The 27897-nt window shown below is 29.1% G+C and overlaps 1 protein-coding gene across 3 annotated transcripts; it reads left to right on the plus strand.

The window, feature by feature from the left end:
• LOC106686474 (bestrophin-4) lies at window positions 1–27737 on the plus strand (the record flags this gene model as incomplete). Of its 3 annotated transcripts, XM_014429816.2 has the most annotated exon segments (12): window positions 1–111; window positions 858–1029; window positions 1129–1258; window positions 3416–3657; window positions 4153–4293; window positions 6385–6492; window positions 8705–8923; window positions 12868–13081; window positions 13577–13728; window positions 15324–15595; window positions 17530–17569; window positions 26925–27737. In XM_014429816.2, coding segments are annotated over 12 exon segments (1822 nt in total), but the record flags the coding sequence as incomplete, so codon positions are not given.
• Between the last annotated feature and the right edge of the window lie 160 nt (window positions 27738–27897).

A 27897-nucleotide genomic window follows, 5' to 3' on the forward strand; every position in this document is an offset into this window, starting at 1 on the left:
GTGGAGAGGGAGCATATATAAATTAGTATGGCCGGATCTTGCTGCTTTTTTAACTCTATATTACTGTTTGAGTTTTACGTACAGATTTGCACTTCAGCCAGATCAAAAAAAGTAAGTAGCTATTTATTTATTTGTATAATGAGGGTGTTTATCACTAGTTTTATTACTGAACATAAATTTTTCTACTAGTTATAAGTTTTATTACTAATCATAAGTTATTAACTGGTGTGTTAACAAAAGGTTGTTTTCTTAAGCCCATGAGTATAAATAAATTTGGCTTATAGTAAGAATATTACAAGCCAGGTGATGACAATTGTTCATTATAGTAGTTTAAATTTTAAAACATTCTAGAATTGTTTTTTAAACTTCTGTATAGTTCATATTCCAAAATTGTGTAGGTGAACATGTTACAACGACAAGCGAACACAATAGAATAGCTTTATAGAGAATATTTTGTACAAAACTCTTTGTGATTTGTCACATTTTTGCTCCAAACCATTCAAATGTATTTGATCTTAAAAAAGTAACTTTACTTTTTTTTTTTTTTTTAGCAAAGCATTATACCTATACATTTTGAGAGTATTCCTTTATGTTCTGTTATGCTTCTGTAATGATGATACATGAAGTACAATAGAGGCAGGAAATGATTATTGGATATTTTGTGTCAATAGTTTTTGGATAATATTCAGTTCTAATGAAATAATGTCTAAATACATATCAAATAAGTTTTCTTTGTATAGTTTTGTAAAAATATTTTCAAATAAAACCAAATAAGTTTCCTTTGTATAGTTTTGTAAAAATATTTTCAAATAAAACCATATCAGATTTTATAAATTTATATATATTTTTTCTTTCAGGGTCTTCGAAAGTATTTCGGAATATTGTGATACATACAGTAACTTCATTCCATTATCGTTCGTTCTTGGATTTTACATTTCCATCATCATGCAGAGATGGTGGAATCAGTACTCATCCATACCATGGCCTGATCCTATCGCTGTATTTGTTTCTTCAAATATCCACGGACAAGTATGTACTAATACTATTTATAAAGGCTTGATCAATTCAAATTGAATTTATTTCAGTGTATGAAATATGAAAATCAATTAAAGTAAATGATTGTTCAAGGATGAAAGAGGAAGATTGATGAGAAGAACAATTGTAAGATACGTATGTCTCTGTTTGACAATGGTTTTTTCAATGATTTGCCCACGTGTCAAGAAAAGGTTTCCAACTCTAGAACATTTTGTAGCTGCTGGTTTGTATAAATGTTTATTATCTCTTGTCTATCTTTTCAAGAATAAATATAATTCAGAAATCACTAAATACTAATATTTACTATATATTACTATGACCAATATCAATCTTATTATAAGAATTTGTCATCATTCTTTACAACATAGTTCATTGCGAAACATTAAAAAGACAAATTTTGGCATTGTCAGGTGTAATTTTTTTTCTTTAAACTTCTTTGAAAAGAATTTTAGACGTAAAAAATCTGATCATTTACTTTCTGACAGTACATGTCTTTTAATTTTAACAAAATAAAAATATACCGTGATGTTGATTCAATTGATCATAGCCAATTATCTGTATTTATGCTAATAATGGCCATTAGGCATTGGAGGCTGAAACCGTAGAAAAAAAAAAAATAAGCAACAAAATCCGGTCAACACTTTTAAGAGATAGTATTTAATATTTATATTTTATTTTTTATATGTTGTTATTTTTTTATATTCTAATATTTGTTATATAGGGGAATTTGTTGATAAAATGAAATAAGGGTTGTAAAATGGAGGGGAAAGAAAAAAATAATAAATAAATTGAAAAGCTTGTATTTAGTTTGTAGACTGATATTAATTGTAAAATAATACTGTGGGAAAAAAAAAAAATGTTATCTTTCTATATATTCTATCATATCAAAAAAATGTAATTTATAAATTTATATATGTCCGATCACGGATTGATCAGTATGCTGTGTAATGTAGCAACCCGATGTATTTGGGCAGCATGATTGAATAAATTTCTTTCTCTAAAAAAAATCTCTTTGAGATTTCAAAACACTTTGTATTTTTTTGTTATCTTTGTAAATGGCCTCTGTATAGAGAAATAAATACTGTAGTCAGCTGTCATTTTAGAATAGTAGTCAAAAGAAAAAAAAATTTTTCTTAATAATTTAACCTTTTGTTAAGGGTATACTGGTACTGGTAATGGTAGGGGAACAAGTCCGGCAAGTGGTCCTATTGGTCCTTTTTGCCATCCCCAAGACAACCCAATGGAATGACTCTTTAATATATTTTATTCCTCTATATCGAACCTTTTGGACTTTCTAATGAAATTCAAAAGGGACTTCCAATCTATAGATGAAGCTTCATTTCCTGTAATTTTATCAGAGCCTTAAAGCCTGTATCTTAGTGACGCATACTTACCACAATGTGCTATGTAATGTAAGGCAGTCTCTGGGGCCTGTCCACATAAGCAGCAGGTTTCATCATGGACTACTCCACATATCTTAAGATGTCTTTTAAGTCTGCAATGGCCTGTAAGAACTCCTATTAATAATCAGAGTTCGTTTCTGTTTAGGTCTAGCAGTCACTTAGTTTTAGAAGTAGAGGGTTTAGTTATTAAAACTTGGCCTGTTTCAGTCCTGTACAGTCCCTCCACTCCTTACCTGCTATCTTCCATGTCCAGTAAAGAACTACTTTTCTCTGATGCCTTTTAGAGATGCCTAGGAGTGGTTCTGGTCCTACAGGAGGGTGCATAGCCCTGATTCTAGTAAGCTGATTAGCTTTATTCCGTATTTTAGATGTTTCGGACAAACTGTCCATTATCCAGTCCATCTTAATTCTTTGATGTCTCATATCCTAATTTTATGGGATTTGTCTCAATTAAAAAATATTATACTATATACTTAAGTATTTAGTATTAAGTAGATGGACAGTCTACAAGAAAATAGGACTATTGTTAATATAATATTTAAAGTCATGATGGATCCCTTAAAATGAGGAGGATATAAGGTTTTACTTAATTGAGATGGACTGAATAATAGACAGTTTGTTCAAAATTTAGAAATAAATGAAGTATAAATTATTAAGGGTTTTTCCTTACAAATAAATAATAGCAAAAATGGTTATTGTTTTCCTATTAAATAGTTTTATGATTTTCTTTGACCATAGTCAATCATCGATCTTCCAGTTTATTTTTTTCCATTAGCAGCATAAGTAATTTTCAAAATGATGGCCTAATCATTGGTTTTGATGAAGTATCATAGAAGATACAGTGTTCTGACAAAAAAAACAACTTTTATAAATAATATTTGAGTATTTATTGCTTAAGTGATGAGTTAAGTTAGCTTCCTTTTTATTTTATTTTAACAGAAAGGTTATTAATTTTTTGTTTAATATATATTTTATAGGTTTGATGACTGAGAGTGAGAAGAGTGTGATCATAGATTTGAACAGCAAATTTCCACAACATTCCAAACACTGGTTGCCAATCGTATGGGCCGCTTCCATTGTGACCCGAGCAAGGAAAGAAGGGCGGATACGTGATGACTTTGCGGTCAAAACCATTATTGATGAGCTCAATATATTTAGAGGAAAATCTGGGCTTCTCTTACAGTATGACATGATATCCGTTCCTCTTGTGTATACTCAAGTAAGATTTATCGAATTTGTTTTTTTTATTTTAAGGAAAGGAAAACAATTTCATATGTACCTCTTATCTTAATCTCATCTTCAGTCTAATTTTTAGTAATAGCTCCTTATACTGACATTTTTATATTGTAAATTATTTTAAAAAACATATATTGTTTGATAATAAGGTAAGGAAACAAAAGCAAGATACATTGTTTTCCTCTATTTTCTTCAATTGTAATATGTATGTGGAAAAAGGAATAAATCCAATGTTTAAAATTGTGCATAATTCCAGGATATATCTAGTTCTGGAACCCAAACCGAACTTGAACATAAAACTTTACGGCTTAAGGATGAGTTTCAGAAGGAAATACATTTTTGAACTAAGCATGTTTTTTAGGTTATATTTTCAAATTTCAATTGATCCTTTTTTTCCATCTCCATACTTAAATTTTTTTTTGTTTTCTAAGAAAATTCTAATTAATCACTATTTTAAATGCATTTTCTGTTATTTCAGGTAGTCACTTTAGCAACATATTCGTTTTTCATAACCAGTGTGATTGGACGCCAGTGGTTGGATGTTGATGAGAAAGATCCAGTATACGGTAGGCGCAGGAATCCAATTGATCTTTACTTTCCTGTCTTCACGACTCTTCAGGTAATGGAAAACACTTATTTTAGTATGAATCGTTAACTTTAGAAATGTTATTATTAAAACTCAATAATGTTTCGAAAGTTTCATTGTTATTTTTGGTCCATCAAAATTTTTGATATGTATTGGCTAACAGTTCGTTATGCTTAATTTATTATAAATATAATCATTTATTTCAGAAGTAACATGCGATGATATTACAATTAAATATACTGCCTTTTAAAATAAATCGAATTGACTATAGTTGGTTTTAGTAATATCTTATGGTTGTGTATATATCTTATCGTACTGTATGTCTTGATATATTGAAATGAAACTTCTTCAGGTGTGGTCGAGCCAATTGGCCTGAATCAGACAAAAGGAAATATATGGATAAAAGAGATATTACATTTAATTTTTGAGATATTATTCTCAATCAAATTCCATTTTATAATCCTGAAATAGTAAATTTGCCAACCTATGCTAGAACCCTAGAAATTCCTCTTGTGTTCCACGTGTGAAAGACATGCACGTATTTATTTGATTAATATTCTTCTATGTCATTTGAGAAATTCCAATTGAGATTAAAAATAAGATATAGAGGAAGACGATATTATATTCAAAGCCGTTACACTAGTACTATTCCTTATATTTATTTATGATATTAGTGATGTTTCAGATTTCCTTATCTGTTTTCAAGAGAAAAACACTTTAAAAAAAAAATGTTGTGCTGGCCAACTTCATTGGGCTGCCTTATACACAACATAATCATCACTAGCGAAGCACAATTAATTATAATCCTATTAATATGAATAGTCACAGCATATTTTGTTTTTAAAATGTCGCGTTATAAAAGTTTCTTCATTTTATACAAGAATTGTACCTGATTTATTTTTTTTTCCTTTTTATTATTTCTTCCCTTACACATTTTTTTCCAGCTTTTTATCATTCTTTAAGTATGTTTAATTTTTCTAATGTTTCAATTCTACAAAATTTTCTCTTTTTTTTTTTTTTACATCACTCATACAAATAAATTTAAGTTAAAGTATAAAAGAATATATATAGCCATTTTAGATATATTAAAAAAAATATGTATATAAATATACATAATATGGTCATCCCTATTTACAATATACCAATATAAAAAAAAAACATGCATACAAAAATTAAAATAGAATAAGTAAAAATATTAAGTTGAAAGTTAAAAGTAATGAATAAATATATTAAGCTAAAAGAAAAAGTAATAAATATAAAATTGCATACATATAGAAAATAATGAAGATGCATAATGTGCAATATATGCGTGCTCTCTGAGACATCACCATCGTTCTCAGCTTCAATGCATGTGATGGTGGATGATTCCCAGAGTCCAGAATTATCCCTTCTGCCATTTTTGCCTCATCCTTGTTATCAACGCAGAGTTCATCCATGAAGCTCCATGTTGTGCTCAGTATAGTTCCATGCACTCAGTCCCAGAGGCCTCTCATGTAGAAGTCTCTTTCCCCAAAGCTCTCATGGAACTTTCCTTTCTTTTGGTGAATGAATGCTGACTTACCTGTCTTAGAATTGTTATAATAATCACAAATTATTATAATATATCTCTCTATTATATAAAAAAGGTTTTATTGATCACTGTGTAATATTTTATTTTACATATATGGTGGAATTATAGAAATGAGTTGTAAAAAATTTATTTTAGCTGATGAAGAATGCATTTTGTGGAAAAAAGAAGAAATGAAAAAGGTTATCTGCGTCAAATTTTCCAGAGTACATTGGAAAAATAAATACAATCTGAACCACAGAATATATGTAAATTACAGTCATATGGTATAAGCAACGAGTAGTACAATTAAATGAACAGTTGTAGAATTTGTGAAATGAGGGTTAGTCGCCGTCAGGAGGACATAAAGTTAATAATTTAACCATGTTACTTTAATTGGTTTGTTAAAAAATTAGCTATTTAGTCCTGATAAAAACATATTATGAGTTAATATTGTCTATACTTAAAATATTTTCTCATTTTCTATTGTTTTATCATAGTGATTAATTTAATAAATTATAATAGTTTATTATGCCCTAGTTTAAAAATATCTAATATTTTCTTATTTATTTTTTCAGTTTTTCTTTTACATGGGGTGGTTAAAAGTTGCTGAAAGTCTTATAAATCCTTTTGGTGAAGATGACGACGATTTTGAAATTAACTGGATCGTTGATAGGAATCTTTCAGTAAGTTTTGTATTATTATTTATTATTGAGAAATAAATAAATAGTTTACTATTAATATGAGAAGAAGGTGGTTGGGGGTAGTGGTCAGTAATAATACACAAATTAGTTAAACTTATTTATAACTTTATTATATAAAGTTAATTAAATTTATTTATATTTAACTTTCTTATTTGTGTGCGGAGAAGATTGTCAGGAGGGTGCTGTCAGCAAATAAACACAAAATTATTTATTCGTGCCGACGTTTCAACCTGAATTCCAGGTCTTCATCAGGGCTAAAAAACAAAAAGAGATAACAACCATCATTCAGAGAAACATAAAAAATTAAAATAAATAATAAACTAACAAATTTAGAAACTTCTTATTTGTGTATCATTACTGACTGCACCTCCCGACGATCTTCTTCTTATATCTACGATCAACTATAAAGTAACTACTAAACAAGTTGTTTAATATTGATTATCCATTTACTTTATTTTTTAACCAAAATATGTCAAATTAAAGTTCCTTGTAAAAAAAAAGGTTTAAAGAAAAATTGTTTAATGTTTTTCTCTAATATAAAAATAAGATGACAAATTTAATAATAATGATTAACCAGGCTATAATTATTATTCTAAATTTTACTGACTAAGTTTGTCCCAACATTTTTTATAGTTTATATATTGAATCTATATATTCGTATTTGCACATCTAATTTATCTGAATATTATTAGTCGATTGTATGTAATTGAAGATGGGCCAAGTGGCGGTCAAGAAAACTACAAAAATAGCAGACAAACTATGTAGTAAAACAATTTTATGAAATCAAAACATTTTTATTCAAGTCTTTACCCTAATTTTCTATACATTTTCCAACGTGTTTTCAACTTTTCAATACCAAAACTGAAAAATTCAAGGTTTTGTGAAGAAATGAAGTCATAAAGTGCATTTTTGACTTCAGAATAATTTTGAAAAGTATTAGCTATAAGGAAGTTGTCCAGAGTTGTGAACAGATGGAAAGCTATTGGAGATAAGTCTGGCAAATAAGGTGGGTGTGAAAGGATTTTGTAACACAGCTCAATTAGTTTCTTCACTGTATGTTGTGAAAATAGTGTCTGGCGTTGTCCTGTAAGAGTATAGGTCCCTTCCGATTAACCAATGCAGGTAGTTCTAGGCAAATTTTTGATGCATTATCTCAATATCACTGCAGTACGATGTGGATGTGATATTTTCACTTCTGGGTAAAAAGGAGAAATGAATTATTCCTGCTTTTGACTACCACATAGTAACCAATATTTTTTTGGATGTAAATTTGGATTTGGTATGTGTCCCAGTCTTTCGATGATATTTACTGACTGACCTGACCAATGCCTGTTGTCATATACAATCCACTTTTCATCACACATTATTGTATTTTCTAGAATGACTCACTTTTTTGCCCAGTAAGCAGTGAAACATATGTTTTACAACGCTTCATCTGCTACCACTCATGAAGTTCATGAGGTACCTATAGAACTACCTTTTTTACTTTACCAATGGTCTTTAAGTGTTGAGAAACTGCCCATACACTTGTATTCAGTTCTGCTGTAAGTCCTTTAACTGTTTGGTAAAGGTTTTCTTCTACAGTAAGCCTAAGTTCATCGTCGTCAATTGCTGGTGAAAGTCTTCCTCTGGGTTGGTTATCCGAATCTGTCTCAACTGCCAAAAATTTTTCCAACCACCAGTGGATGGTCCGTTCATTACAACACCCTTGTTATGTGGTAATATTTACTTTAGCTTGGGCTGCTGAATGACCAAGTTTAAACTTATTATAAAAAATGACTGAAAAATCGTGTGTTTCCATGGTCATATTTGATGGCATACTAAACAATGTGCAATCAATTGGAATGATGGTAAATAAAATTAAAAAAAAAAGATTAATAACGGCTCATTGTAATCTGTAAACATAAGCGTATTAAACAACAAAAGCCCACTAGTCCCACTTTGAGTTTCTGAAATAATAAAAACAGAGATTTCATATAAAATGACCCAACATATATATTCTTGTGGTTTTATCACATTTTATAATATTTGTATCTTAATTTCATTTAATCCTGAAGAAGGCCAGCAAAGTGGGACATAACATTGCTACCTAATAATTAAATGTTCTATAATTTTTATACCTTTCTTGACTGCTACCTGATCTATTTTCTTATAGCAGATGTAAGTAACTATTTTATTTATTTCTATATTTCAGGTATCGTACCTCATTGTTGACGAAATGCATCATGAACACCCAGAGCTTATCAAGGACCAATATTGGGACGAAGTTTTCCCGACTGAATTGCCGCATACTATAGCCTCTGAACCGTTCAAAGAGAAGATTCCTCAACCGTCGACCGCAAATATTGCTGTACAGTTTGCCACTTTGAGTAACGCCAATCCTTCAACAATAAAGATTGATGAACTAGGCATGGTACTCTTACCTTAATTATTTTGAATACTTTAAATTTAATATTTATTTTAAATTCATCTAAAGATTTTACAAAATTTTGTTTTGTTTCATGTCATCTTAGGTCAAGGGTCCTCAACATTGTCCTATCTTTGGGCACATTTATAGGTTATTTCCCAGGTGGTGGGCACAAATGTAATGTTTTTGTTGTTTAAAGTAAATTTTTGATAAAAAAAAATAATAACGGATCATTTCATTATCCAATTTTAACTGATAATAAAATATTAATAAGAACTGAACTGATGGGTAAACAGCCTATGGGTAGACCAAAATATAGATTGGAGGATTGCCTGAAGACTGCTTTAGTGGATTTGGGTTTGGAGGGACATCTAGCTGAACTGTCGTAATATATGGGACTTAAGTGTCATGACAGTAAATATTTTATTAAAGTAGTTTCACTATCTTCACATGGTACTGCCATTTATCTTATTACACCTAGTGAGTCAGACAGTTAATATTGTCTTGATAGTAACTATTATTTAACCATTGCAGTGGTTGCAATAGTTCCTTCTGTTGCTATAAAATATCACCATGTAAATTGCTCAACTATCACACTGGACCTTGTGCGACTATACTACCATGTTGACTATTATCATGTACTTTATAGCATTGTAGTAGCCATGGGCCGATTAATCACAAAATGTTTTTATTTGTTCCAAAAAATAAAAATCAAACTAAGATTTATTTAAAGAGCAATTGCAATCGAGTAAGCTTTTTAAATAAGAATTGGAACCTCAGGCATAAAATAAATAAATATGGTTTTGTTTATTTATGTTGTTCTTTGCTGACTGCACCCCCCGATAAACTTCTTCAATCATTAATCTATGGTCAACTATCTATACCTCATTTTAAATAATAATTATTTCATTGACTTGAAAGATCTTTGAAAACCGGTTATTCTGTATGGAATGGAGACCACTTCTCTTCCTTGCTTAAGGAAGCTTTTGGAAATAGAAAGATCTAGAGGAGGATTTATGGGCCAGTAAAGTTACCGGAGGGATATAGGCTGAGGCCTACCAGAAAATGGTACAAAGAAATGGATGACCTAGAAACGGACATTAGATTAAGGAGGTTGCGTTTCTATGGTCATATGGTCAGGATGAACCTGAGCAGAATTAATAGGGAGATCTTTGGCCCTTATGAAGCCCTGCAAAGTGTAGCGAAACATTAGTTTATTTTCTATTCTAGTTATTTTTAAACCACCCATCATTTTATTAAGTACATATGGTCAATAAACGATCTCTCAATAAAAATTCTTTTGTAATAGTTATTTATTAATTTAAAAAATACAAATTATGCATGCAGTAACTGTTATTGTTAAATTGATTGAAGTTATCAATAATGGTTTCGGACCCATCTGGTACTGGTTATATCGAGTTGGCATTGGGTTGAGGGCCGAACTGGCAAAGATTATATCAAGCAGGCACAGGACTGAGGACCCCTGCCTTTGGTAAAGATACTCAAAGTTTAATCTGATGAAGAGGTTAGAGGTTATAAATTCAATTGCAAACATGCAAATTGTAAACATTTACTTTATTTTACTTCCTCATCCATCTTAGTTTGAAGGATGGCAATTAATCAATCAACAATGCTTTTTTTTTTTGCCAGAGCCTCGTTTGATTAACACTTTTATGTTATGGTGTTGCTATTTTCTATTTTTTACATTTTTCTTAAGACTTTTCAATCTTCTCAACAAAGATTCTTTGCACTTACCCCATTTTTACAAATTATTTCTATTCAACCTTCTCTCCTGCATGGTTACGTGACACTTCTTCAGAACTTGCAAATATATCACTTAGTATTATTTATGTCAATATTATCGTTTCATGCACCTTTTTATTCAAATGCTTTATTATTTTTTTACTTTCACTTTCTTACATATAAAATATATAGTAAGGGCAAGTTTTGCGATCTTGAAAAATTCGAGTTTGACAGAAATAGATGTTTATGTCCAAATAACCAAGACTCACAAAATGTGTGTGTTTCATCAGCCTAGCTTAAAAACAAAAAGTCATACGAAACTGAAATTATGTATTTATTTAATTTTCATATTTATTGGATTTAAAATCAAATTTATCATCTTTCCCTTGCTCTACTTTCTCTTTGTATACTAAGTTCTGCCTTTCCCCTTTAGTGGTAAGCCCTGGTCTTTCTCAAACCTTTGACCTGCTAACAAATAGCTGCGTTAGAATGACCTATCTTTTCCTTTCTTTACCCTTTCATTTCTATTATTATTTCTCATGAATGCATTGAATGATACAATAAATACTAGTTTAGGGTAAGATACGAGTTATCTGATTTCTTCTTTTTTTTTTTCATAAAACTAATCAGATTAATCTTGCTCATTTCATGAACCAGCGTAGATTCAAACCCACCTATAAAAATACAGTTCATTCAATCCCAGACAAAATATTTAAGGCGGGTATTTACTTTTTTTGATAAACTTGACGGACCGGAAATGCCACTTTATATAATCGATTTTTCACATTTTTTCAACTTTCTCGAAAATGGTTATAACGATTTTGATTAAACTCACTATTTAAAAGTCAGGTTTTATCCTTATCGAAATAGTCTGACAGAGCTTAAATGCTGATTTAAAAAAAAATCTTCCTCTAAAGTTCCTTTAATTTTGTTTATTTGTAATAATTGACCATTTCAAATTTTAAATATTAATAAAAAATGAATTAATATAAATTATGAAGGGATTTGTTAATTAAATCGAGGAAATATTTTTTCCAGGTTGGAAACACATTTCCAGAGATAGGATTAAGACAGTAGATGTATTATATATATTATCCAATATCATTGGAAAGTCAAAGATCTAAAAATAAAAATATTTTGCATTGAAAGCTGTAGTAAGAAACAGAGAATGACAAAAAAAACCGTAAATAAAACATATTCTAATTGGAGTTTAACTGTGTGACCGCGTACTTATGGGTTCAGTGTGATACATGATGTTGTCACCATAGTTATTTGATACTTTGTTTTCTAATTTTATTTAAACTCTATGCAAGCCTTTCAGTTGACAGTATAACTCCATAAAGTTATTCTTCGCCCTCTTGAGCCCCACCTAGTCTTTATAAAATGGATGCTCGTAATTGGAGGAAAAAGACTTGGTTGAGTATGATCTTGAACAAATTACCTCCTTGTACAACCGTTGTTTTTGAAATTTCTTTACAAATTACTGAACCTCTGACCCTACATGCAGATGGTATGCATTGGATGGTAGAGGTTTTTCTTAAATGTGTATAACAACTATTTTGTCATTTTATTAAAGTATGTTAAATACATAATCAACATTCCCAGCTGAAATGTTTTAAAAGTTCTGGCACATGCTGTTGCATTGGTTGGACCTGGACCAGAAATGATCCTTAGTTCCTAGTGGTTCCACACTCAGACCAGTTCTACAAGATTTGTCACATCTCTACTCATGATGAATATGAATTTTTTTTTCTTTTCAGCTAAGACTCCAATTGGAGTCCTATACTGCCTAACCTTGGTTGGGGGTCAAGTTTTTCATTTTGTGGGACAGCCACTCAATGAAAAAAGTTGACACTCCAGGCTAGATTTGAACCGGCAGTGCCAATAGATCTGAAATTGGTAAGACTGCGCCTATAACCACTGAGCTATGGACAGCCTTACATTATTTTAGTGGTTTGTATCTTTTTAAACCATGATGAATCCCTTAAAAGTGGGGCAAAATTTTGGCTCACAATAAATAGTTTATTATTTACTATTTGAGTTATTTTGACCGCCCTGGGACCATTATCCTTTTATAAAATATTATTCAAAATTTATTGTTGGTCGTTTTTGTTTCATATTTTATTCTAATAGTTTTTCTCTGTTTTTATTTCAATTTTTTTATTCATTGTTTTCTTATTCAATATTTATTTATCGCAAAATTTCAGGCTGATGATAACCAGAGTGGCATACACTTTTCGGCCGAGGGACGTAGCTCTTCCAGACTGTCAATGCATCGACCAAGAACAACCTCTGCCGGTTCAACTACATCCATGAACAACATGGGCTCCTTACCAAGGGTCAATTCTGTGACATCGACTCTTAAGAGGATATTTAGCAGGGAAAACACCCCTGCTACTGTTGATGGAAACTATCCTCCACGTAAGAATAAAAATTGTCAATATTGGATAGTTTCAAGAATTTTCTTATAGCTAAATGTTAAATGAAAACTTCATTTGAAGCAATGGTTCCCAACCAGTGATATGCCACCCATAAGTAGACTACTAGACCCTTAGGGTGGGCCCAGCAACATATATTGTTAAAACTATTTTATTAATTACCTTTCCTGATAATTGTGTTAATTGAAAGATTTAACAGCTAAATGCACAGAATTAATTACTCAAAATGTAGTTTTAAGCAACATTATTTTTAAATATTTCCTAAGGGGGGCCCCTGTTTACCACATGTCGGTACTCCATGGTTAAGTTCTGGTTTAATGGTTCTTTGGGTTGGGAATCACTGATTTTAAGGTTTTTGGCTCATTCTGGCATTCAAAATTGGCTTTATCTGTCAATGAATTCTGCTGGGTTATTGTCAAATTTAATAACAGTTTTATTCACTTTTCTTTTGATTAAAATAAATACTTTTATATTACAGCTGGATCAAGACTTGCAGAAAGTCAAAGTCAAACCAGTTTAACTGGAAAATATTTTGGAGGAGGCGGTGGAAGTATGCGAATCGCAAATCAAGTCATAGAAGAGGTCGATGAACAAGCCACGATAACGTCAATGGCTTCTAAGAAACCTGAGGTGAGTTAGGCCTCAATCTTTATATCGTAAACTTTATATGAATGAATTATTCATAAATTACTCTTTAATTTGATTATAAAACAAATTTAAATTTGTTAATGTTATCATATTAATGTGATAAATACTCACTCCCATCTAACTTGTTATGAGGACATGTATTTCCGAATGACAGATAGTTTGACCCTAATTATTATGATGAGTGGTATTAGAGTCAGAAGAAAATATGTAATCAAAATCAACACCTTTTTATTATTGAAGAATAAAGGATTAGAGAGCTACAGAGTTCTATCACTAAGATCTTATTTTATGTTTGTTGTAAATTGGAAAACAAATATAATGTGATTTTAATGAATCATTATCATTTAAAAAGAAATTATAAAAAAAGGTAAAAGGGAGGAAGGTTAATGTCATATTAATGTTATGATCAAAATGTTGTATTATTATTTTGTTTAATAAACAACTGCCTCCATAATATCAAAAACAATTATGTATTTATTTGTATCAAATATTGTATTATAATGTTTTCCTTTTTTTTCTATCTACTACTAACTATCTATAAAATCATTTTTCGATATTTTATTTTGATAATTTCACATTCATTTCGGTATTAATCATTTATTGGTAATAATATCGATATCGATGAATTTCTACATAATACTGATATTATTTATGGAAATTGAATATCGATATTTTATAGAAGAACACTATAACATTTTATGAAAAGCTAAAAAATAGTTTTTTGATATTTTATTGTCATATTTTTCGATTTATCGAAATTCTGGATAAAATTGATATTGATGATATGCAACAATATTCCGATATTTTTTCATCAAAATATTGATATTTCGTTTAGAAATACAAAGAAAATTTTATAAAAAGCATAAATTAGTTTTTCGATATTTTAGATTGATAAATTCATGTTCCTATCAATATATGACATTGTTATTAACATCGATATCGAATGTTAGAAACAAAATTTTTTTTTTTTAGAAACGAAAGTTTACATTGTTAAACTTATTCGATATTCGAAATTCTGGATAAGATTAAAAAAAAAACCTACAAAAAATCTTTTTTCGTTATTTTATTTTGGTAGTTTCACATTCATTTCGGTATTAACCATTCATTGGTAATAATATCGATATCGATGAATTTCTAAAAAATATTTTTCTTTAAAATTTTTTCATTAACTGCCCTGAGAAAACATCAATTGAAAAATTTCATGAATGAATGAAGTAATAATTCTTAATTTTTCTAGAAAGGCTAGCTGGATTTTCATTTTTGATGAAGCAAATTATTGGAAATGGCGTTTACTACAAATTCCGTTCAGTTCACATTTGCGATTAAATGAACCATTTTACTGATAATTCCATTAATTTTGGAAATCCCTATCCCTAAGTTAAGGTAAACCAGCACTCCAGTGACATGGTCAACTCCGTTCTCTTTTGCTTTCAGAGAGCTTAGAGTTATGCCACCTGTACCAAGACAAATGTTCTTTGAATCATCTATTTGAGAGTTTGTTATTTAGTTTATAATAAGTTTTTAGCTTATAGACATCTATTGTCTCCGAATCGATTCTGATATATATATTTTTTTAGGTTCGACCAACTGCACGATCTCTATTTGAAAATTCAGAGCCAATACCTGTGCCTCAATGGAGGCATTCAGTCGGAATAACTTCTTCCGCTCCTATAACCTCGATGAATCCTCCACCAGCTAGCAGAGGACCCTCTGTGCAATCTGTACCCAGTTCTGCTTGTATTACGGGTGATACAATAAGTATGACAAGCAGTAATGCTGGTGACGAGGATGAATTCACTCGTCTCAAGGAAGAGCGGAGAAGAGAAAGAGAGAGGATAGAGATGGCAAGGTATATGATTAATTTTTTTATTTTATATGGTATGAATGTTCTATAAATTTTTTTTTTTAGCTCTTAGAGTAAAAACATAATTTTAAAAGAACATATGTGGTATTATAATTGTTTATTTTCATATCAGTCATTTCCAAAAAAATAATTTTAAGTACATCCAGAATAAAAGAGATTCTACTCAAAATGCTAGTTTTCCATTTTTTTTAAATAGAAAAATGTTAAGGGTATTATAGTAAATGATGTTATGACAACAAGTAACATATAGTATACCTTGACAGTTCCTGCGATGACAAACTGAAATTTCACTGTCAAGGAGTATACATGTAATAGTTTCTTCACTTACATTACATGTACTCTCAAATATCATGCCATACACACTGTGACAGTGCTTTGTAATTTCTGTCTTGGTTTCAACTATTGCAATGTACATGACAATAGTAACAACTGTTAATGTAATGACTAAACCTGTGTGACAGTTCACTGTCAAGCTGATAGTAAGAGGATAGTTAATTCACTGACATATGTACTATCAACTATTATGCCAAACCTAGTGTGGTAGTACTGTCATGACTGTAACTATCACATAGTATGCACCATGACAATACCTATGACAGTTGCTGCAATAGCTGAAATCAGTATTTTATATCCAATATAGTAAATAAATTTTACTTTTATATTCTAATACAGTAGTTCCCTAACTGGGAGTTGTAAGAGAATACCCCTTTCTCAAAATTGGAGGAATCTCATTTCTGCCGACATTATCCTACTTACGTGCTTATTGAGGGTTGTCCAGCTTTCTGAACCATACAGGAGGACTGGATGGAACACGGATTTAAATATCTGTATTTTGGCATCTCTAACAATGCTTTTATTTATTTATTTGTTGATATATACAACTGTATAAAAAATACAACAAGTAAATTTGATCATAATGACAATATGATACAGCATGTAGAGAAACTACCCAGTAGTAGAACTCTATATAACAATGCTAGATTGAAATAATATAATTTTCTTATTGAGGGTGATTATTGTTGGAATCAATCCCTAATTGTTCTACAAATACAAACTAAATTAAATAAACTCTGCTTCAGCAATCTTTACAATTATTCACAATAAATTCTCTTTAGCACTGTTTTTGAATGACCCCCTTCCTAGTCATTTCTGATATACAGAAGGGGTTCTACCGTTCTACAGGTCACCCACCCTATTCTAACGATGACTGGGGGGCCAAGTTTTCATTTCCGTGGGACCACCACAGAAATAAAAGTCGACCCACATGCCGGATTCGAACCGGCGCTGTTGCAGTTATGAGCCAGTCAAAGTTGGTGCTTTAACTCACTTGACTATGAATGGCTCCAATAATATCTCTGCTACCTGCATCTGTTACGAGGAATCTTCTCCTTCAGTCACCCAACTACAAATCCTTTGCCTGCCCTTCAGGTCCTTTGTACTTCGTCTCCCCAATCTCACTTCCACAGCCTTCTTGACTCACTTAAACTTATTATATTGAATGATTCACTACAAATTAAAGTATTGTTGGATATTTCTCGGAGAAAAAGATATTTTCAAGGTTATAGATGAGTCATTTTTGTTAGGAGAATTGGTACAGACATTTTTTGAGTTGTTTCTCTTATATTCAGGATGGCCGTATTTAGATACAATAATTTCAATTTCAATTAATAGAAATACCATTTAATTTAATAATTTTCATTTGTTTGAATAAAGTTTCTATATTTGTTTCATTATTCGATTTATTACTCTCAATTTTTATTAATATAATTATCTATCAGTGATTGTACTTATCAAAACACTTATATCTTAAGATATTAGAATTGAGAAAAAAAAATTCACAATTTTCTTTTTAAGATGCATGCTCATAAATAATGAGTTTATTAAATAAAATTTTCTTTTATTTTTTTATTTTAAAATAGCCCTACGCCAGTCGAGACAAATACAATTAATACGAATGAGGTTAGTCTTGTCTTTTATTGTGGTGAGAAATTTTTTTTTCCTTTAATCAAGGTGCACAGGATTTAGTGGTGATTGAGTTATTTAATATTGAAATTTTAGCTTCAATCGACTGTTGATGTATTTTTAGTTGAAACCGAAAGGCATGTATAAACTAACTGATTGATTTGAGGTTATTATTGAAACAATTCAAAAAACACAACACTATATTTGCTTTACTGCCACTATTTAATTTATATAAAATTATTCACTCTAAATTAGTATCAACATTTAATTTTTAGTTGATTAGATTTCTTATGAAAATGTCTATATTATAATATAATAATTTTCAAATATTCCTAAACATATTAAATATTATTTTCCGTAAAATCTTATAAAATTTGTATTCTCTCCTAGTGCTTAAAATAATACCTAAAAGATCGTTGATGGACCGTGTGCAATATATAAAAAAAAGATGGTCCCGGTGCAGTCAAAAGAACTCAAATAGTAATTAAACTATTTATTATGAGCTAACATTTCGCTCCATGTTGCAGGACTTACTTATGTAACAAGACATGCAGGACGTACCTTACTGAATGCAGGTAAGCACAAGATTCTGAAGAATCATTCTTGTGCTTACCTGCATTCAGTAGGCCCTGCAAAGTGGGGCGAAATGTTGGTTTACATTGAATAATTTTATTACTATTGAGTTTACTCTTTTTACTATGAGTTTTTCTTTGACCGTACCCAGACCATCTTCCTTATGTATATTGCTCACGGTCAATCAACGATCTTCCAATTGGACAATTTTAGTTATTATTAATAAAAATATATATAAAGTTAAAAAGATATTTAAATGGCGGTTTCGTAAGTTTCATTCAACCTTCTATGTGATGAATAATAATAAGAAAAATATTTTTCGCACAATGCAGAAGAATGTAAATATTTACTGCTTCTGCTTTTCTATAGCTTTTTATTTTATATTCACGAGTGGCATAGTTAATTTTATATTTCTATCGTGCATGGTTCAATAACCCAATTCAAAGAAGTAGTTAATATTTTTGGATTGAAATTCGATCTTTCTATTGTTTTGGGAAATGCAATGATAGGAGTTCATAGAAAAAAAAATAATAATAATAAGATAGTTAGCTGTAGTAGGAATCAGGTTATTTAATATTGATTTATATTTAGTTTAGTAAATATATCAGTTATGGTAATTTTTAAAAAGATACAGCTGGCAGTAAGCTAGTTTAGCTACCATGACTTGTTGAATTGCTTATTATATAAAATAAATTAGTATTGCGGAGTGGTTTTAATACTAACCTGAGTATTGACTATGCTACAACTAAATGCTTGCATTATTTTATCATTTTTTAATTTTTTTCTGATATGTTTCAATGTTTTTCAAAAATCAAGTCAAAATTAAAATATTTATTTAATTTTGTAAGATTCCAGACTTTATTCCAAGATTCCGATGTAGAAAATAATATCTGTATTGACATGAAAGGTCAATCAGAACCTATTGTAATTATTTTAAAAAATTATATTGTTTATAATATTAACCTAGCAATAGGCCAAAACCAGGTCTTTATGGTTGCGGTAATCTCTGAGATTCTATTTTATAATTAATTATAAAACGACCCAGAAGTCTTTAAGCTATATTGCCATCTATCAAACAACAGGTTAAATTATTTCAGGGACTAAAGAAAAATCACTGCATATTCATAATAAATCTATAAAAAGAAAAACATTACTATTCATATTGCAAATGTTATTTTTATTCTTTATAAAGTAATCACTGATCATTTATTATTCTTATTATTATTAAATGGGCAACAGACCATGGAGGCCTAAGTCCTCGCGTGATGTATTTTCTAATACATCGCCAGTTTCTTGGTGTAGTTTTTTTTCGTAGGGTAGGTACTGACCAGAGTGACTACACTCACAGCCTATTTTTTTGTGAGTGCCACCCATTGGCTAATGGGGCTCACAAATACCCGGGGAAGGCTGTAAGTGAATTTTGCATTATTTTATGCTTGCAAAAAGCCCGGGTGGGACCGGGATTTGATGTGACAACCTGTGGGTTGGTAGACAGGCGCATTACCACACTGCTACCACAGTACACGATCATTTATTATTATCATTTATTCTATGTTTACAAATATATATAATTAGTTTGATGGAATAGTAAAGGTGCCTCTGTACGTTTGCCCAACAATTTCTCCAACCTTCGGGTTCAATAATTAACTCTAGTTTGAGATTGTACATTTTAAAATCCCATAAATTTAGTATACATACATAGTTTCAAATATTCTTAATTAACTTTAGTTGTTTATTTTTTATTTAACATAGCACAAATATACATTTACAAAAACATTACTTGTCTAGGTAATTAAATTAACAAGTTTCTGATAAAAATTCAAGAATAATATTTTAATTTTTAGCTTATGTAGTACTGTTTATATGAATTTTTATCATCTACCACCTACTTTACTGATATTAACATTTCCTTTCATTTCAGTTGTCTTTAGTTTGTTTCTTTTTATAATGAAAATAGAGTAATTCAAATGTAATAGCCAAAGAAATTCAAAAAACAAAACAAGCGTGTGGAATCGACATTTGTTGTTTCCTTATTTACCTAGCATTTGTACATTTCTTGGATTTGTGGCAAGTTGCAAATGTGGAGAACCAGCATAAAATTTAGAAAATTACGTGTTTACCATAGCCATCTTAAATAGAGTTTAAAGCAATGTCTGATAAATATATTTAATTCTTTGTATCACAATGACTGATATAAGGTGATGAATTAGGAAGATAGAAGGCCCACAACTGTTTAGTAAGGAAAACTTTATAATGTCTGTTGCTCGTCTCCTAGATCGATCTCGACTTATGCAATGTTAAATTTAGTGAAAGAATTAGGGATGAAATAAGTTTATTTCTACTTTATCAGACATTTTTTTTTTTTTTTTTTTATGTGAAACTTCCTTAATGACACTCTAGAACTCAAGAGCAAAAAAAATTATACGGGATTAAATTGATTTTGTGATGCAAGATAAAATGGAAGTGGTAGGAGGGCCAAAACTGGAAAATTCTGGAAGGAAATTTGTATATTGTAATAGATTAGGAGCTTATAGTAGTTGAACAATTCCAGTAGTGCTGGTCCAATTGAGTGAGCTCCTCTTCTTATACAAAAATTTCCCTGCTAGAATTGACTGTTCTATGCTAATTATTATTCTGGAGTTAATATTTTCTGTTTTAAGCTATACAAGGGAACGCATGATTATTATTAATAAAATTTTAATACATTATTTCATTTCTGTCGGCTTCACCCAAGATTGCTACCATTAATTTTTTTTTTAAATAATGTATTTCATCTGTTGATATGGCTGCCATCTTCGATTTATGACATCATAAAACCAAACAGCACATTTCCACACCTCTTTTATCTTCACAAAAAATCTTATAGAATACAGTTTGCTCCTCAATTATTTATAATTTAGTAATAATTACCGAATAAAGTTTTCCTAAGAACACTAGTTGAGCTTTGAATATTTTTTATTTGCAGCACTTATTCACAGCTCTATTCTTGCCTTCTTTAAGATATAAAGTTTGACTAAGTTGTGCCAAAATTCATTGTTCAAGCTAACCTATACTCAATATATTACACTTTCTTTTTTTCTCTTAAACTGTAAACAACATTAATATATAATATATACTTGAGCTACACTGTTAGAGCATGACATAATTACATAATATTATTTAATTTATATTTGTGGCTGGTCTTCATATTGAGGTTCAAAACATTCAGGTAATGGGCGCCAGTTTCCTCATTAGTTATTAATTTAATATTAGGAATAGCAAGACATTTCTTATTTTGTGTACAACTATTCCACCAAAACTTGTAGTATAATAATTTTGAAATAGAATCACTAAAGGTGGTTACATTTTAATCATGCAAAAATTCCTATGGATTCAAGAACAGACCGATTTGTGTTCCAGTCCAGAAACCAGTGAAACTTTAGTTAATTTGATTTATGAGTGGGAATGTTACTTCTTTGATCTTCCCTGAAATTTGAAACTGATAAATGAAAAAAAAAGTATTCGTACAGGTAAATGCCAAAAGCAATAAATTCTCATCACTTCTACGTTTTTAAAATCGTGTTGCACAATACAAAAAATCCTTCTCAGATCATTTCAAGTTTTTTTTTTCTTGAGTAGTTTTGTTTAATTTATTATTTGAAAAATTTATTTATAGCTTTTAAAATTTCAAAGAAGTTGGCAAAGTGTACTGTTCGTAATCCTTTAGCATGTTTTGTTAAAAAAATTTAGGACATAAGAACATTTATTAAATATTTTTAAATTGAAATTAAGTTTTTATTATATTCATTTTAATTTTTTATTATTCTCTCTAATCATTTGTTTAATTTTAGTTGTTATAACTATTACTCATTTACAGCTTATGCCTTTTCATAATAGTTGTGTAATATATGTTTCCGATTTGAAAGCCATCCTATGCATAATGTACATATAATTACTTAATGTATATACATCCTGCACATATTCCAAATACGAGTATATTTGTTAAACTGCTTCTCTATTTATTAATTTTTATTAGTTTTTTTTTTTTATTATTTTAATATTAATTGTATAATATAATATTAATATTATGTTATTCATGATATCTACCTTATTTTTTTTTCAGTTATTCTAGGTCAAATTCTAGGGTTGAAGAAGATCTTGTATAGTTCATAAAATGGTTTATTTTGTAATTTTAATTAAAAAATGTATGTTACAATTTATTTTCCCTTATTTTTTTTTATTTTTTAAGTAACAGATTTCCTAAGGTTATTTTTTTCTTATAAAATAAACTATTTTTAGAAATAAATAAAAGCAGTTTCGAAATAAAACACAGATCATCGATCATTTTTTGCAGCAATAAATATTTAGTTCACGGGTCATTGGTTCTGTTAAATTTTCTATTTCAGTCATTAACGGGCTTAAAGAGTTTGGAAAAGATTGAAAGAAATTATAATTCAATTTGTATATCTATTCATATACAGTGTTTATATTTAATTCTGAATCCTTCTTAGTTTTTCTTGTGTTGTATGAATAGTTATTAACAATTCTAAGACATTTCTTTTGAAATATGTCTGGGTTGTTTTTTTTAGTTGTTTATATTAGCCAAGTGAGAGCCAATTGCAACAATCTCCGGTAAAACTAAGATTAGTGTAACTTACATTTGTCCAAGAGTTTAGTTAAACTCCGGTAATTTAGTGACCTGTTTGTGGCCTACAGTTTTGTTAACTAGATTACCTGAAACAGAGATAACTGCTAAACTCCACGATTCCCATCACTAATGTTGGAGATTGTGGTCCAATTAAATTTAAAATTGATTCAGCAGCCACTTTTGATAGTCCAAATCACTGGAAAAAATGATTTTGTTGAGAAAGAAATACTTTCTTTTCCCATTATAGCCTGAGTAATTAATTATTTGAAGTCTTTGTTGTCAATAAAATCATCTATCTCAATGAAATCCATTTTATTGAATTTGGAAAGAAAGGGAATAATACAATAAATCTTCACTAGGTAACAGATGCAACTAGAACTATGGAAGGTTCCTTGTATGGTTACCTACTTATTACTACTTGCTCTAAATCTCAGTTTAACCTGCTATCATTGGCTGTTAAAGTTTACCACCAGATTTGAAGGTTAAATTTTCTGGTACAACAGACAATTATTGATTTTACTAAAAATTTAAGAAATCATAGTTTAAAATGTGCAACCAGCTCTTAATCGTACAAATATCTTGGGTGTTTACTGTTAGATAATTCTTAATATGTTTTGTTCCATTTTTCGTCCATCACATCACATCATAAAGGGGAGGGTTGATTGAATCTAATAGAATTATTTAAATAAAAATTTATTTTAAAATATGCATGATATATTAAAGAAAACAGTAATAAAGCTTCTACAGAATTATAAGGACACACATGGCAACCTCAATTTTTGATAGTTTTTCTCCCTTGATCCCTACTTTTACTACAAGTTATTAACGACTTATTTTATTATTCTTTTTGATAATAATATTAGGATACTTATTGTAATCATTCTTATTTAATCACTAATTTATGTTAATATAGAATATAGATGAGGAAAATAATACCTAATATTAAAACCTAGAACTGTAGTAAATTAAATACTGGTATTAAAATTATAGCATTTTTTTTTTTACTGTTGGAGTCTGGTCAATTTATAGAATTATTTGTTTTGAAAATATTTTATTTTGCTATTTTTTAATATTACTGCTAGATTATGAATGCCTGTCAAGTATTTAAAATTCATGTATAAAAAGAAAAAAAATTTTACATAGTCAAAATTCAGTTGTATTTAGCTGAAGTATTTTTTTAGGAATGACTTATGAAGTCCTTTAAATGTGATTTATAGTAAATTATTTTGTTAATTTGTATATTCAATATTAATAGTCATGATGTACTTATTTTTTTATGTCATTTCCTTTATACATGAAAGAGAAATTTTTGTAATATTATTGTATATTATTTGCTCATCTTCTGTTGATCTCGGTTTGATCATTCAATACTGAAGATTATGGTAGTAGGACAGCTTAGCTCCAATGTATTTCTGAGTGAGAGGCTATGTCCTTCTTGTGCCATTAAATCAATTTGATGTAATCAAGTAAATTTTTAAACTAAAGGTCAGAACTACTTACTTGCATCATAAGAAAAAATGTTTTTTTCTTATTAGGGATCCCATATAAATGAAAAAGGGCCAAAAATAGATCTACCTCCTAACAGCTCCTAACCTTTTAATTGCCATTATAGATCATTTTTATAAATATAAATTATAATTTTTGTCACTATTTTCAGAAGGTTGGAGTGCATTTTACATCTTTTCATTACCCCTACAGCAGTTTTTAGAGTGACTTATGAATTACTGATTGTAACTGCCACTGTGTTACTTCATATTGTTAAACTTGTAAAGTAGTTGATTAAGAACTTACCATTTTAATTTCATTTACTCATTTTCCTTATATGCATACTGTTCTTGAACCTATTTTTTTTTTTAAATGATGAAATCTGACTGTGAGATGTGATTTCTTGAGTGTCAGAAAGTATTTTATTAAACTGCATTAATTTTATATAAAAGTCATTTATAAAGTGAAGATGGTTGGGGGTTGCGGTCAGTGCAGTACTTTCATTACGTTTATTTCTTTATTTTGATGAAAAGATAGTTGACTGTGGATATATATATATGAGGAGAAGATAGTTGGGAGTGTGGTCAGACAATAACACAAATAAGTTTAAAAAAAATTATTTATTAGTGCCAGAATTTATTAAAAAATCAATGAATAAAGGATATATAAAATGATTAGAAAATAAAAAAATAACTAACATAGGAATACATAAATAGTTAACAGACATGAATAGACTAATATATTTTCATATGTATTTTATTTTTGTTCTTTCCTCTTATTTAATTTTAATATTACTCTTCTCATACAGCCTTTATCTTCTTATAACATTTGAACTATTCATGTCTTTTAACACTATTTATGTATTCATATGTTAGATATTTTATTCTTTTCTAATCATTCTATATATCCTTTATTCATTGGTTGTTATCTTGTTTTTTTTTCTTAGACCTGATGAAGGCTAGAAATTCTGACTGAAACATTGGGGCTAATAATAGATAATTTTTTTAAACTTATTTGTGTTATTCTCTGACCACATCTCCATTATGAGCACTATCATATTTTTAATAACTTTTTTTTATTTTTGTTTTTATAATTCCTACCTCTACCATATTATTATCGTATCATTTACTATCTACTTAATTCTCTTATTGTATATGTTTCCAAGTTTGTTTGTTATTATTTTCTTATGTTGTTAGCTCATTTTTTGTTTTCAGCCCTGATAATTCAGATCAAAAAGTCGACACAAATAAGTTTCATTTTTCTTACGTTTCTCGTTACTGACTGCATCATAATCCAATAATGGTAATCGATGTTTTGCCCTTTATGTAAGTTGACTAAAAACTGACTTGACATATCTATCTAAAATCAAATTCATGTGATTGGAAAAACTTTCTTTTCTTTGTTTATTTGAGGTTTAACATCCTAATGTGTTCCAGATAGACTTCATCACCTTTGTCATGGTGACAATTGTATTGTTAAATAGATGGTAAATAATAAATAGAGTGGGAAAAAATAAAGGTAGAGAAAAATGGAAAATAATAAGCAAATTAACTTCTGCTTTACTCGTGTCTTATTTACTAGATAAGATTTGTGTATCTTGATTTGTTCATTTCTTTCGTTTTTTCTGGACCTTCCACGCCCTCCTAATTTATTTACCTGCATACACTTACCTTATTTGCTTCATATTTATTTATTTATTTTCTTCTATTAGTTTCTATTATATTTGTTCTTATTTTTACGTTTATTAATTATTTTATTCGGTATTACTCCTCTTCTGTATTTTATTCTTATTATTTATACTTTATTCTATTCATCTTATTGCTATTTTCTTTTAATTTACATTGTTAATTTTTTTTATCATTTTTACAATATTTTATAATAATAATATTCTTTATTTGTTCTGAGACTATTCCCTTTATAATAATATTACAGGCATCGACTAGAGGCATTAGTATCTTCGAGTATAAGACAAAATTAAAAAAAATAAATATGAGCTTATCAGAACTTCAGAAAATATAACTAAAAGAAAAAATTGAAGAAGAAAAAAAAAATAAACAACAATATTTAACAGAATACGTAAAATAAAAAAAAGAACAGATAAACTTTCGTTGGGTGATCAACTTCTAATAATTTAATTGAAAAAGAATTAAACACAAATGAACTAAAAAAATTGAAAACATCAAAGGACGAAAAATAAACAAATAAAAAGGAAAAAAAAAACATAAAATAAAAAAATAAATCCTCTAACATTATATTATAGTCCTATCATAGTTTAAAATATATTTCATGTCATCTTATATCTTATTCAATTTTATATTTTTTTAGTTTTTTTAGCTCTGATGAATGCAAAGTGGAGTGAAACATTGCTGTACAATAAATAATTTTTTTAAAATTATTTTGAGTTTGTTGTTATATGGTATCGTGTGTACTTAATATCGGTAAATGACATTAAACATAATGTTTTTTTGTCATGACTGTAAACATTTCTCCATTACTGTGTATGACAATCTCACTTCAATTTAACTTACCGCTTAGATAAATATGTATGTTACCTGGATGTATGATAATATTACTCTTTTTTTATATGTATTAAACATTTAGTAATATATATTTCTGTCTATAATATATTTGTAAAAAAATATTACTTACATTTACATTGTGTTGTAGATCGATCAGCGTGATAGCTGATGGGCGACTGTCACCAGATGAGGATATAGCCCTCCTCGACATAACAACTGATTCGAACGCTCCCTTGATACCGACAGCACCTCCGATACCACATCACTGATTCAATTTGGTACAAATAGTATTAAATGCTTTAAGAATCTTCATCGATTATTTAGTAAAGTTTTCTTTAACTTATGAGAAAGATTGTTAGATCTTTTGGTCTGACAAAGTCGACATTTTCATTTTTCTTATCTGAATAGTAAATACGGCACAGCATTTGTTCATATTGTTTGTAAATATTATAAAATTGTACATTTTTTAAAAGGCATGCATATGTTAACTTATTGTGTTAATAATAAATTAGGCTATTTATAATTTATATACTTGGACGACTAATAAAATCTGGAATGTTTCAATACTCAGTATTCAGGTCAATATATGTACATATTTGAAATAATATTCAAAAATTTAGTATTAGCAAGTGCATATTAGTAATTACTATAAGTTTTTTATTGTTACCATATAATTGACATTGCTTACATGCTAAAAATGGATAAGAATATTTTTTCTAATAAAAGTATTATTAGTTTAGTTAAGACAACAAATTAGATTTAAAAGTTGAGGATATCGCTATAGTTCTAAGTTTAAGTTAAATTGCTAAAAATACCTTTTCAGTGCAGTTGAATACTGCATAATGTGATATTACAAAAGGCCTTTCAAACACTTAATTACATTTAAGATAATAATAATAATAATATATCAATTTACTGTATATTTTACATTTGTTATACAAATATAACATTCCAGACTCCAGTTTGATCTTTTATTTCCATCTTTATTTCCTAATTTTTACCTTGTTCGAGTAGGTACGCAACAATTATATAATTTGTCCTTATAGTAAATATATATTACAAATTAAAATACATCTTAAGAATAACAGATTATTTATTGATATTTACAACTGCACATAACT

The sequence above is a fragment of the Halyomorpha halys genome, unplaced genomic scaffold, assembly GCF_000696795.3.
Source record: "Halyomorpha halys isolate HHAL.00 unplaced genomic scaffold, Hhal_1.1 Scaffold826.1, whole genome shotgun sequence".
Lineage (NCBI taxonomy): Eukaryota > Metazoa > Arthropoda > Insecta > Hemiptera > Pentatomidae > Halyomorpha > Halyomorpha halys.